This window comes from Aythya ferina (assembly GCF_964211825.1).
Source record: "Aythya ferina genome assembly, chromosome: 20".
NCBI lineage: Eukaryota > Metazoa > Chordata > Aves > Anseriformes > Anatidae > Aythya > Aythya ferina.
Window position 1 is genome coordinate 101,518 of NC_140318.1, and position 14,760 is coordinate 116,277.

The 14,760-nt window shown below is 37.0% G+C and overlaps 1 protein-coding gene across 2 annotated transcripts; it reads right to left on the reverse strand.

Moving 5' to 3' along the window:
- Nucleotides 1–32: 32 nt before the first annotated feature.
- LOC311421822 (beta-1,4-galactosyltransferase galt-1-like) lies at nucleotides 33–8,677 on the reverse strand. Of its 2 annotated transcripts, none has more exons than XM_084494192.1 (2): nucleotides 8,501–8,677; nucleotides 33–1,788 (listed from the first exon to the last, which is right to left on the reverse strand). In XM_084494192.1, exon 2 carries the CDS (start codon nucleotides 1,727–1,729, stop codon nucleotides 413–415), a length of 1,317 nt encoding a protein of 438 aa, XP_084350318.1. In that variant the 5' UTR covers nucleotides 1,730–1,788; nucleotides 8,501–8,677; the 3' UTR covers nucleotides 33–412. The 2 variants fall into 2 exon arrangements, with proteins under 2 accessions (XP_084350318.1, XP_084350317.1); XM_084494191.1 differs by having other exon boundaries at nucleotides 8,497–8,669.
- Nucleotides 8,678–14,760: the final 6,083 nt, after the last annotated feature.

Sequence of the window (14,760 nt, forward strand, 5' to 3'; positions counted from 1 at the left end):
CAAACGAGAGACCACAACAGTGCTATACCTTGTTGGAGTGGGATCAGAGCTCTACTTCAAATTTAACTGACAGATCATGTAATTAACATGCATGAAATAGAAACACAAGCAAGTCATTGTACTTTCAAAAAGCCAAACAATTAAAAAAATCACCCTTCTTGAATCAAAAACATTTTAAGCAGTTTTGAAAATTGCTTCCCTGGATACCTTGCTTCATTTCACAGCTAAAATGCATTTACGTTTGGATGGTACATAAAAGGGCTGTTCTCCCAAAGATTGTACAAAGATTACAGGATGTAATCTTCAGGTGCAAGAGATTTTTAATGTGATCTCTGAATGATATCCAGTGCCTCCCTGACACATAGACAACTCTCCACTTTTCCTCCTTATAGACAAAGTTTCGCTTTTGAGCTTACAGTACTGCTTGACGTAGCACTTTGTTAACATTCATGATTAATGATGAGTTATATTTCCACAGTGACGTATCCCTGATGAGGGATTCTTTAGGAAGATTCCCTTGAAGGGGTACCCGACAGTGATAAATGAGGGCCACATCCATTGGAACATTCACACTGGTCCCATAAGCGCGTAGGACAGAGTGGACGGAAGTCTGAATCACCCTTCTTGGATCAATTATCATTTTCTTGGGATTAAAAACCTCCTTTCTGTCAGGTTCTCTGTGCACATGCTGTAGTATGTTAACACCTGGCACGGTATTCCAAGACGAAATGTTGAACACAGGAGTCGATATGGTTTCTGGGAAGATATGGTTCTCAAAGAGAAAAATGCCAGTCCCTGGATTTTGCTCCTGAAGACTGCTCATCATTGTTTTCCAGTCTGGGTGCTTAAGGGGAAGAATTATTTCATCAGCATCATTAAGAACCACAAACTTACTCCTCTGCATGTTACGGTATATACAGTCATTTAGAGCTGTGATTTGTCCATAGTAGCCGATGTCTTTTGCATCCATAGAAAAGTGCCATTTAGAGGACACCTTGAGGTATGAGTTTATTGGCCAAGGAATGATCTCCACAGTTCCTTCTTTCATATAAAACTTCAAGACTTTCTCCATCAGCTGGCTGCAGCTGTTCTTATAGACTACAACTTTCTGTACCCCAAGAATCTTGTACATTTCCATACTTTGTATAAACTGTAAGACATTGTTGTAATTTCCAAACATGGCAGAGATGCATACAGTGAAGTCAACAGAGAAGGTCTCAGCCTTGCGGTTCTTAATTTCAAACCTTGGTAGCTGGTCAATATTTCCATGTGGAGACTGATGAATTGATACATGTGTTGGATCGCAGTTTTCAGGTTCCACACAAACTATATCTGCCGCACCATAAGGGAATCCAAATCTATCTGAATGAACATCAATCTCTGAGCTGGTCACTTGTATTTCATTATGGGGCTGGCAGCAAAACCAGCAGTAAAGTTCTTTTACATCTTCATGGTGAACAATCCCAATCACACGCGTGACTTTGCCTTCTCTGTCATCAAAGTATGGGGATATAATAAAAGTTCTGTTATCCTTTAATGGCGTTATTGTATTTTGGGCAGGTTTTCCCCTACAGAGCTGACCTCCTGGAGTGACAGCTTTTGCTGGTGGGAAGATTTTCCTGGATATATTATTTTGTAGCTGATGACTTTTCCAGGAGTAGATGAAAATAATTCCAAAAATAAGAACACACACAATAGTACAAATATGTTTTTTTCCACTGTGTATCATTGCTGAACTTCACAGTTTGGAAATTAACACAACTTTACACACAGTGTTCTATTTACTTTCTGTAAAAAAGAAAAAAGAAAAAAAAAAAAAACAAACAAACAAACTTTCAGTGACTTGCCAGAATAAAATAAAATAAACAAGATACGTTTTGCACTGAGCTGTATTCTCTTACAGACAGTAGCTATACTTCTGATACTTTAAACTTAATTTTAAAACCTTTCATATAGACTTGGCATTTAGAATAATGAAGCAAGCTTCATTTTATTTAACTCTACAGTTGAACAGTTTTCAAATTGCTTACAAAATTGTCACTTTAGTTACATCTCTATTCTGACTTCAGAGTTCTAGCTTTGAAGAACTTAATGAAAGCACTGCTGCCTGGTGTAATTTGCAAATCAAGATATTGTTCAACTGTTCTTTTTGTTTATTTATTTATTTATTGGTAAAAAAAATAAAATAAAAAAAAAAAAGTAAGAATTATTTCAAAACACATATAATGATACCACAATATATTAACAATATACTGCTAGCTGGCAACTTCCAGGAAGAATGTCTGGAACTGACAATTAGCCTATTAAATTTCTTTGCACTCAGTGGGTATCCAGTGTCAGAGGAGAAGGCTCAAATTGCACAAGAAATTGTAACATATTTAGGTTTTGAAATCTTAAAGGGACAGAGACAGTTAAGTAATGCCAGGAAGGAAGCTATTTGCCAATGCTCAGAACCTCAAAATGTTCATGAATTAGAAGCTTTCTTGGGAATAGAAATGAATAGTGGGAATAGTGGAATGAATTGTTGAAGTTATCCGAGGGCTCCCTTCATTGGACCAATGAAACACCGAATAAGCTTAAAAGAGCCTGGATGAAAGCCCCAGCTTCAGGACTACCTAATTTTAGAAAAAACCTTCAAACTCTTCACCTATGAAAGGCAGGCTGTAGCTCTCAGTGTCTTTACTCAGCACTTGGGGGAATATAAGCAAGCTCTGGCATACTTTTCCAAGCAATTGGTCCTAGTATGTCAGTGATGGCCTGAATGCTTAAAAGCAGTGGCTGTTATAGTATTGTTAATATAAGAGGCCTGGAAGCTCACCATGTGACAGAAAATGCCTGTTTATGTTCCACATGTGGTAACTACAGTATTGGATCAGAAGGGTAGACGTTGGTTCTCCCCTAGCAGAACGTTAAAGTTTCAGGTGGCACTGATAGAACCAGATTATGTGACCCTAAAGACAACAGCTGTGGTCAACCCTGCTACGTTTCTCTCACCTCAGCATGAAGAAAGTAAACCTGAGCATGATTGCTTACAGGAGGAGGTCTATTCAAGTAGACCCAACCTGAAGTATACTCTTTTGCAAGACACAGATTGGGAATTGTATCAGTTTTATGAAGGCTGGATATGCAGTCACTACTGTTGAGATGGTAGTGGAAGCTCAAACACTACCTACCAGCACATCAGGCCAGAAGTCCAAATTCATTGCCCTCACTCTAGCTTTGCAGTTAAGCAAAGGCAAATGCATAAACATCTGGACTAACTCAAAATATGCCTTTGGAATAGTCCATGTACATGGAGCCATTTAGAAAGGGAGAGGACCACTGTCTACAAAAGGGACAGAGATAAAGCATAAGGAAGAGATTTTTAGTTTGCTTGCAAGTATACAAATTCCTCTTGCTGTAGCTATTATGCATTGTAAAGCTCACCAATTGGGGTGAACCACCCAAGAAAGAGGAAATAAGCTGTCTGATTTAGCCACAGAATGGGCTGCAGAAAAAGACATGGAAAAAGAAGTACTAGCTATAGTGCCAGAGGAAAAACTCTTCAAAAGAACCCTATTTACAATAAGCAAGATTTAAGATTAACTGAAACATTAAAAGTGGAAAAATGGGAGAATGGATGTGCAGTTACACCCTCACGTCTAGTAGTAGTACCCTATCCCCTTATTTCCCTTATGAATAATCTAGTGAAGAAAGAGCATAATTCTTTGCACTGGGGAACAGAAAATTTGTTAAAGCATTTACAGATATCAGCTATTAGCAGGAATATGGTAGAGACTATTGAGGCCAGTCACCAAGAGGTGTGAAATATGTTGTAGGAATAATCCAAACACAGAATAAAATTCAATTTGGAAGGATACCAGGAAAAAAAAAAAAAAAAAAAAAAGTCTCCACACTACTGAGGGCAGGCACCTGGAGAGTATTGACAAATAGACTTTACCAAATTGACAAGAAAAGGGGGGGGGAAGGGAGAGAGGCACCTAAAGTATTTGTTAGTCCTCGTGGACATACATACAGGTTGGCCTGAATAAGGCAAGAGAAGTAGTAAAAGCTTTGTTAGAAGAAATAATTCCAAGATTTGGGATACCTTTGGGAATGTCATCAGGTAGAATTCCACATTTTATAGCCAAGATAACAACTGAAATAAGCAGACTGTTAGATATTAGATGGGATCTGCCCTAGTCTAGTAGCAGAGAAGAAAAAATGAAATTTACTCTTAAGACTCAGTTAGGCCAGCTGTGTGTATGTGGATCAGACTGGAAGAATGACGACAGACTTGAATGAAATCTAGAAGCAGATCAAAATTTTACACAAGGTTCACTGGGATGATACATTATATGGAGTTGATTATGGATTTCCATAAAGCTTTCAATACTGTCTCTCACAGTATCTTTCTGGACAAAAATGACAAGAACACAGTTAGAAAAAAGCATAATAAGATGGGTGAACAATTGGCTGATGGGTCAGGACCAGAGGGTTCTTGTAACTGAGGGTTACATCAGGCTGGAGACCTCTCACTAGTGGGGTTCCCCAGAGCTTCGTTTTAAGACCAGTCCTCTTCAATGTTTTTATAAATGATTTGGATGAAGGCCTTGAAGGTTTTTCGAGCAGCTTCATGGATGATACCAAACTGGGTGGAGCTGTAGACTCCATTGAGGGTGGTGAGTTCTTTGCAGAGCGATCTGGACAAATTAGAGCTGGGCAGTTACCAATAATATGAAGATTAATGAAAGCAAGTGTCAGAATTCTGAACCTGGAAAGGGGCAACCCTAGTACAGACTTGGGGACAAGATGCTGGAGAGCAGCCCCGAAGAAAGGAATCTGGGGGTTTTGATCAACAACAAGCTGAACACGAGTCAGCAGTGTGCCTTCGTGGCCAGGAGGGCCAACTGTATCTTGGGGTGTATCAGAAGTGGCTTTGCTAGCTTGTAAGGGAAATGATTGTCCCACTCTGCTAGGCACTAGTGGGGCCTCACTTTGAGTGCTGTGTGCAGGTTCAGACTGGATATCAGGAAAAAGTTCTTCACTGAGAGGGTGGTCAAGCACTGGAACAGGTTCCCCAGGAAATGGTCACGGCATTGAGCCTGCTGGAGTTTAAGAAGCATTTGGACAACACTCTCAGACACATGGTCTGATTTTTTGGGTGGTCCTTTGAGGACCCAGAAGTTGGATTTGACGATCCTGTTGGGTCCCTTCCAACTCTATGATTCTATGATTCTAGGAGTTTTTGAAATGTGGAATTATATGACATCCTGGTTGCCTGATTTAAAGTTATGGATGAAGAAAATTTTAGCTGTAGTAATTACACTATTTATTTTTATTTTTTTAGTTTTATATATGTATTAGTTCAATTTATCTTCAACTGCTGTTCAAAATTAAGGGTCTGGAAAAGACAATAATTTTGGAAATGGGAATTATTTGTTAATCATTTTTGTTATGGCTGTATATAATAGCTTGTATAATGATACAATGTTATAATTGTTGCTCCAACCTCTGTCGGAGCTTACAGTAAACTAATATGAGAGTTTAGTTAGAGAGTTAGCTAAGAGTTGCAGCTTGCTCACTACAAACCCTCAAAAGAAAAGAGTGGATTGATACACAGTCAGGACATATGGTTGTCTCCCTGATAGAACCAAAACTGAAATGTTTTATGAACAGATAGGCCAAACCTTTACTATGTTTAGTTAGATAGAAGGAAGTCTAGAAACTTTATATCCCCAATGCTACCTTACTTACTAGTTAGTCAGTCTTATTTTTAAGACCATACAGAATTGTATCTAAGGACAGGGGAGGGGAGTAAGATAGCTTGGGTCTGAAGGAGGTGTCTGAAAAGAATAGGTGGGGAACTCATGTTAGGCATGTGTCCTTGGATGTGTAAATAATGTCGCTTAGTATGCATGCCTAAGTTGAAACAAAACGATAAGAAAGAAGGAGATGGCCTAAGCATGCTGAAGAACTGGGTTCAAACAGCAAACATAGTGAGGAAGACTACTGATGACCAGAGGACCCTGAAAGACCACCAGTAGATAAAAATGTGCATGTGTCAGGGATACTTACGTATTTTAGTGGCTTACAGGAAATATCATGAATATGTTAATTATTTATTGGAAACCTAATGAATATATATATTCTGATTGCATATAACCCCTGTAACCTGAAAAATTCGGCATGCACACTAGGTAGAGTGATCCCCTGTGCGTCTGTCTCCTCAATTAAAGAATGCCTGCTTTCTAAAGCTCCAAATTGAGTCTTAGACAGTTTCACTGACTGACATTTATGGTAACACATGATTCTACAGAAAATATCTCATCTGCTGTCATATAATTCAGACCAAGAGATCTATCTGTATCAGCATAATCAGCTGTTAATTAACTTGCACCAAAGTTCTTCAGATAATTATTGTTATTTTTATTTTTGGATTATACACCATTTACAATTACTAATATGTTGTCTTAGAAAACTAAGAGGTAATATTTTAGATTGAAGCTTTTTCATAATTGAGAAGTGGAATTGAAAAATAGTTACAGAAAAATTCATGAAAATAAATAAAGAAAAAGAAGTTGACAACAGCACAGAAAAAGTCAGTCCAAGTTCTCGTTCTTGGTGTTTGATTGCTTGTTTGTTTGTTTTTTAAATAAACTTTAAAAAAAATTACTATTTTTTTAACACTCTGGAAGATTTAGCTGTCAGTGTTCTCTTGTAATCAACAGATGGGACCAAGATGCATTTAACAGCAACTTTAATATATGTAACTACTACAGTAACCTCAATTAATTTCTAAAAGTAGAATAGTTTATGGGTACAATCTTTTCTTTCCATCCAGGAGAACAATAATGTGATTGAGAAAGGTAGAGATCACAGGACCATGATATAAATTTAATTACTCTTCTGGAGGGATGATTTACTGCATTAGTGTTACACCAGGCGGGTCTATGCCTTAAAAATTTCCTGTTAAATCAGGCTTGGGAAATTTACATGGAAAAGGCATTGTTTTTAAATTGAAGACATATTAATAGTCTCTTCCTGCAACAGAGCCCCAATGTTAAAATCCACTATGGGCAAACACTTGTTTACCTGCGCTTCCTTTCTAGCCAATGTAAAAGAGCAATTCCTGCACATCCCCCCCATACCCCCCCGCCACAGAAGTCGCCATTTTAGTTTTACATGCACATTACACAAAGCAGGAAGTTCACTTACACGTTACCTTGTACCTCACATCTAAGCACAGCAATTTTTTGTCTGTTCTTAACTATGTGCAAACAAACTTGATACAGTTTTTTTTTCACAAATGTTGTATGCATATATTACCAAATTAGTGCAAACTAAAATTCATCCCTGTAGTGTACTTTTAGACAAACAATGGGCCTATGAGGAACAGAAGCAGCTGGTCTGCTACCTCAAATTAGTAGTTTTACAATGCCAGAAGTATATATATAGGGAATCTAAAGAAACAAGTAAGCCCCTTTTCTTACATGTTATCTATAATAGCTATAGAGACACATACAAATATATATAAAATTTATTTAAATAACATACTGTTTTCCCATCAAAGACTTGTTTAGCTTCTGGAACTTCTAGTGATGCCTGACCCTGATCATATTGGTCTAATTTTGACCTGTTCTCAGGAAGACTAGTTGGTACAATTTTCTGAGAAAGACATGGCATCAATTCCTAAATATGAAATATGATTTTGTGTTCAAGTGTGTGCCAGTTCTTTTGGAATCCACAGGCTAAAACCATTACCTGGTGTCCACTGAACAAGGTGGCTAAAAATGTAGTTTCTCTTTTTCTAGCTGGGACAGTATCATTAAAAAAACATTCTTCTCAGCTGTTGTCAGAGCAAATATATTTGAACAAGTGTAGCCACTGTCATTCTGAAAAAAGACTCTACATGCAGGCTTCTTAAGAGATACTTACTGTTGTGCTTGGTATTGTCGTCCCCCCCCCCCCCCTTTTTTTTTTTTAATGAGCATATGTTGGCAAAGCCTCACTTCATATCAGATGACATTCTGATGTCAAGAAAATGACCACTATTTTACTGTCTGATATCACTACAGTCTGTTTTAGTTACTGAAAAAAATTATTTGTGTGCTCTGAAAATGAAAAATATCCCTCCTGTCTAAAAGAGAAATTTTAAAATACATTAGCATATCTAGACCATCTCTGCCTGTTTAGATTAATACTACTTGTGTTACAGAGCAGAAACCAGAAGATGATGTTTTACAGCAAGATGTATCAACAAAGTAAAAGCAACTTATTCCATCAAAACAGTAAGAGCCTTGCTTGTATAGATGCTTTAGATGAGCTTTCTAAAACACTGTAACCCATTTTGCCTGGAATAGTTAGACAAAACCTCGATATTTTTCATTTGTTACCTAAAGAGAAAATAATTTGTAATGGAATCCATGGTCGTTAGGTGCAGTCTTGGCACTTCACCAGAATGTGCAAAATTATGCCCTCCTGAACATATGAGGAATCAAATGATAATGTACTTACTCACAGTTTCTAGCCTCCTTGTCTAGCACTTCATGCTTTCCAGTACTTCAGCCCAGCCTGATTTGCGCATTGAAATGAGAGACCTTGCAAACCCGCTTGTCCCCCCAACATCTGCTTCCTCTGCAATTACGCTAGTACTTCTGGCCATCTGTGGGAAATCGCGTGACTTGGTTAGCTTCCTGTACTGAAGATCAGTTTGCTTTCTGTTCTGCTGGTTTTTTTTTTTTTTTTTTTTTTTTTTCAGATTAACAACTTTGCTTTGATTGAACGACATTTTCTTCAGGTGATGCTTATACTACCTCAGGCTCTCAAACAGTTGCATTAACTGGGAAAATGATAGATGACCATTTTCCTCTATAATGGTGCCTGCGTATCTGTTCTTGTAGATCTTCTTATCTAGATCATGATATTTTCCATTAGATTAAATGTAACCTAGTGTGTTTCAATGATCAATCTTAAATAATCCATTGTATTTTTCAGAAAACTTTCATGTAAACTTAGTTAAGAATGGTCTTTTGCACTTTATAATGACATAAAAATCAAGCACAACAATTATATGCCCGGTTGTTAGACCAGAAAATAAAGCTCAGTATTTAATCATACCATATCTTAATGTATCATAACTGTCTGAAATTGTAGGTGGATATAACTTCAGTCAACACTTGATTGGCTGTTGGAGCTATGCTAGTAGCTAACATAAACGTTATCTTCAGTGGGAGGAGTCCTCTGGATGGGGAAACATGAAAAAAAAAAATATTCTTTTGGGGCAAAGTGGATTAGCTTTCTTTGTTATCTATTTAGAGAGAGAAAAAATAAAATCTTTCTCTTAATAGGAATGCGGTGCTTGCGATTTCCATTTTAAGTAAATTTTATTTCCATGGAAATACAAGCATTTTTACAGTGGGAAAAACTGAAATTGCAGAAGAGGCTTGATTTCAGTTGAATTATACTATTTACACATATTTGTTTCTCTACCCTCATGCACCAGCACCAAAAAAAATAAATCAACAGGAGACCTATGCAATTTTCACCTGCTCGAGAATTTCTTTGTTTCTTTCACTATGTAAGAGTAAAACAAACAGAAATAAATGTCCACTGCTGCTCCTTCTTGAACTGAGGCTGGTTGCGTTATGTGGTTGTGCGCAGTTGATAACTAGTCTCCATGAACCAGTAATATTAACAAGTAATATATCTTTATACACAATTTTTTTTTCAAGTAAAACAAGATAGCATCAACAAGATCTAAGGTAGCCCCAGACCTCCATCAGTAAGTTTGATTATTACACAATTAATGTCCATTTCCCTTTGCCACACACTGAATGAGTTCAGTTCAATATTAGAAATTTTGATGCCCTTCAACAACACACTTTGTCAGATGAACTTCTAGGCCAACATTTTCAAACTTGTATGTTGTTAAAGTTCCCTGAATTCTAAAACAGATAATTAATCTTATTTATTGAGTTGTTATGGGAGATATTTCCAAAAGGAGTCCCTGAATTTGCAGTTACTTATCACTTCAAAAGAAGTAATCTGGATGGAAGGGGGAGTAATATTTATTATTATTATTATTTTAATGCTCTTGCTATACTTACAGGTATTGTTATGAAAGTAGTATGTGACTTGCCTATTTAATGTTTTTGAGTGAGAAGATAGTAAAGTAGCTGCAGTACACACTACTCAATACTTAGCAGGCTGTCTTTCTGGTCCCAGAGCCTGTACAAACACCAGATATATAAACTAGAATAGGAGTGGTCTTGTATAGTTATCAAGTTATATAGTTACCCTGCTGCTCAGAAACATGTTACTGATAAACCGCCATAATCTGTGAATTTCTCATATACAAAAAAGACACTTTCCAAATCAGACCAAGAAATACTTTCTTTTCCTTCCTTCCATCTTTTTTTCCTGTCACTGAATTTTCAGGTAAGAGTTTTACGTAAGGGTTATTTTAGGGTCCTTTCCTGCCCCTCTCCCCCTTTTTCTTTTTTAGGTTTAGAGTGACTCAAACTACAGCTATCTGTAATATTAATTATAAACTTTAGTAGATTAATGTCAGGCAGGAAAAAAAAGCACTAAAAGCACTATAGTCTTTTTTTTTTTTATTTTTTTTTTTTTCTCCTTCTAGAGTAAACTCAGGTTGTGAAGCACTTGATCACCAAGGGCTGCAGTGTGCACACACAGTCACTTCTGTAGAATGATCAGGCAAACACTGTAGCCACCTGACTGGAAATCTTAACATCTCAACAGGTCTCTTGACTTTAGCATGAGAACTAGGAAAATCTGCACTAAGCTCATTTTAATTAGATATCTGCAGCTTTTTTGCTACTTAGAAAACAAAATGATATGAAAAAAATGTCTTTTGCCTTTAAGACATCCCATTTACTTTCATAAAAATGTACTAAAACGGTGCTGCGTGAATTTGCCCAGGTTACCATGGATTTTTCCAGGCTTGTGCTTGCACCTAGAATCCTTTTCTCCTTTTCAGGGGTCACGTCATAAACAGAAGTGATTCCATGCTCCTATATATACCTTTGTCTTCTAGTTTCTTCAGTAAAATCTCCATTCTAGAGGGTCTCTTCTCCTGGCCCCTATCCTGGTGACAGTACATTACTAAACTGACAGAAGAGTGGGGGTAAGCAAGAGAGGTGTCTCTATCTGATCAGTTGTGGCTTTGTGTAAATGACAGAAGGAACCATCCCCTTGTGAATTGGACTGGCACTGATGTGTCCTTCCCTGGCACAGCTTCCCTTGGTGGCTACATTAACTAGAGAGAGAGGAATGTTTGAACATGTTAAAAACATCCTGAAATACACTGACAAGTTTCCAGTGTTTCTAAGGAAACAGAAAATTCACTGAACACTTCTGTTTATTCTACTTAATAAAGGTAAGAGATAAACAATGAAGTTCAGAGACAGGTAACAAGGGAGACTAAAGGACCAGAGATACTTTCATGTAAAGACAAAAAGGAATCACCTGGCCCATTTATCTTAAAGGATAGGAATGAAATTAGCTTATAAATGAGATTTACAAAACAAAGGTAGGAGAAAACTAAAAATATCATCAACAAAAACAAACTTTCAGGCCCTTTCTTCTCTCATTTTCCCTTTTCTCAGTTCAAAATTCAGCAAATTCAGATTTTTATTTTTTTTTATCATCACATGGCAATCTCCTCATGGCTGACAGACCCGTATGTCCTCACAGCGCATGCACACGTTGGCAGTTGGGCATAGACTGCATATAAATTGTGTTCACTGTCTGTGTGCGCCCATCACCTCTCCCTTTCAAAGAATATACACAGAATAAAATATAATTTTGCTTTAGCAGGCCTAGAGACTTTAGCATGCTAGAGATTTAAAAAAAAAAAATGCAACCAGTTTAAAGTCCTGCTACAAACCACAAATATACAAGACATGGCAAAATAACCCTAACCTATAGTGCGTGAGGACACACAGACCACACATTCTTGTTTCTCAGTGTCAATAATTTCCTCATACTTTAAAATACAAATGGCTATATGTGTGCTAAAACGAAAAGCAAAGAAACCTGACCAGAAAATATGCACATACCCACAAATACTTTGCTTACATAGTACATTCTTGTCTCTTTTCTGGCCTTGCCTTCCTGTTTCTGGTTTAGTTTTGCCCGATAGCTTTTTGATACAACATCTGAACCACCCTGGAACACTGCTATACATTACCTACAACTCCTGAGGCCATTACAAAATCTTACAGAACTCTTGACCACAAAATACCTTTGAGATTAAGAATTAGACTTCCATTAATAATTTATGTAAAAAAGACAAACAACAAAAAAATTCTCTTCAATTTACTGCAACACTTCAGTTGGGTACCTACCAAATAACAAGACAGGAAAGAATCATCTTACAATCTGAATAACCCCTAATGGCAGTTATGGGATTTCTTGGTGCTTCTTAGAAGGCAGCTGAGACCAGTCACTAATGAAGACAGGCTATCAGACTACACTAAGCTTGCTTTTCACTCAAACACTGTTATGTCCGTATTCATACAACATCTGCAGGATTTTTTTTTTCTCCTTTGAATAAAGAAAAGAACCAGAACAGGATTTCAGTGATACTCCACATATAGTTACCACCAGCTGAAAACATAACAGGTTCCCTACACTTAGTAAGTGAAGAATTGCACTACCACTTTGCCTTACTTTGGCACCAGAATCTTGGGTAAAAAAAAATCCTCGTTCAATTATAAAGCTAAATCTATGCAGCATCTCACTCACTGAATGGCATGGTAAAAGAAATAGAGACAAGCAAATAATTTTTTATGACTATCAGATCTATAAAGAAACAAAATGAGTTTAAAAAGAAAAAAAAGTACAAATGCCAGCCTCTATATGTTGTAAAGACTAAACAGAAACAAAACTATCTAAGGAACCAGTCACCATTAGAAAATTAAGTAACAGCAGTAGTAACATGAATAAAGCCCACAAGCATTTAATAGAATAAAATCACAGAAGCCCAGACCCAATCTTCTCTAAATACTGAAGCAAAATTTCACACACAGAATTAGCAAAGAAAAAAAAAGTTAGCAAACAACTTAATCTAGACTGCCTGTATGTCATAGTGCTAAGGGATTACAGTGAAGACATTTGTCCTAAACCAATTCACCACTGAGACAGAATCTTAGCAACCTTACAAAGCTGTGAAAAAACTGCAAGATATAAACATGCTGGTTTCAATCACCATTGGAATGCTGAGAGCCTTAATCAGCCATCATCTGAGTTTCCCCTGCGTCATACATACTCCACCTTAGCATCTAGCCTTTTTTTGCTTCCTACCTTTTACAATGTCACAGCATCCTGTTGTCCTTCTCCAAAGTGAGACATTTGATTGAAGCCAATGTGCCCTTGCCATGGAATAGCAATAAATTAAGGGCTGGTTCAGACATTGGCTAGCTATGACATTAAATGATTTTCCCTCTTTCTTTGCCTCCTCAAAGCACAGAGTAGGCAGCAAGACAAAGGCAGCTTGAACTCTAAGATGTCTAACGAACTGCATAGCCACAGATGCTTCCCCTAACGGTAAATCAGCACGTTCACTGCTCAGGAAATGCTAGGTCTTATCTTCACATGGTCTATGAAATAAAACTGTATTCCCTCCCATTCTCCAAATGATACATATTTGTTGAAATAAAGTAATTGCACAATTGCACTACTAAACAATGCAGACAGGAGCGGTTAGGCTTAAATTTACTGCAGTACTTGAAAGCAGCAAAGGACACTTTGCAACCTAAAAGAAAAAAAAATCTTTTTGAATCTTCATCCATTCATTTCTATATAGCCTCTTCCCTTGCTTTCTACTTTCAGTCTTCTGTGCCCTGTGAAAGACCATGACATCACCCTCTAACAGACAAGGCATACATCCATTTTATACATTTGTGTCAAACAAGTTCACATCAATATTTTGTATTACTTCAGGAAATGTTAACCATTTGGCTACAAATAATTGCCAGCGTTTCTAGAGGTCTAAAGTGTTCTCATATATTCAAAAGTTATATTTACTTTATTAAGGTAGTAGTATCAATTAAAAAATCATGTAAAATCAATTATCTGTTTGTCTATGTTTTTATTCTGCAAAATTGCATAGACTTTTCTCTGTACAGATGCCAGAATGAATGAATTTGTTTTCTGATTTTCCAGCTACTGCACACTTTCAAACCCAAACCATGGATCACATAAACCAAATAATCACTTGGAACTAGATCTACTCTTCCTTAAAGCTGAAAAGCTGATTTCTGGCAGTAAGAGCAAGTCTACAAAGTCCAGAAGTATAAAGGTTACTTCCTCCAATTCATTACTATCTGCACTTTCCTCATGAACAACTGTGCTGAGCTGACATAAAATGGGAGTTTTCATCCTTTCCAATATGCTTATCTGACTTGCTTTCACATCTGAGGTCTACAGAGACACACAAACTTTGACTAACTTTCTTTTCTCTTTGCACCCTAAGGAAAGGTCTGGCGTATTTTTAGGATGTGATAAATAAATGTTGCTATTAATAGATCACAACTATAGAAATATCACAACAATCTTTACGAGTTCAGAAAAAAAATGAACATAATTTACCAGTGACCTCATTACCTCACTTGCATACCACCTGCTGATGCCTGACATCTGAAGTAGGAACAATCAACTTTTTTCTTTTTTCGTCTCAGACTACAAAACAAGAAACTTGGAAATAACAAACATTTAATGAGCTCTTCAGTACTCATCCTTAGGTGTACTATGACA

Coding starts and splice junctions, on each gene's coding strand:
- LOC311421822 (XM_084494192.1), bottom strand. CDS start 1,729: ATGATACACAGTGGAAAAAAACATATTTGTACTATTGTGTGTGTTCTT.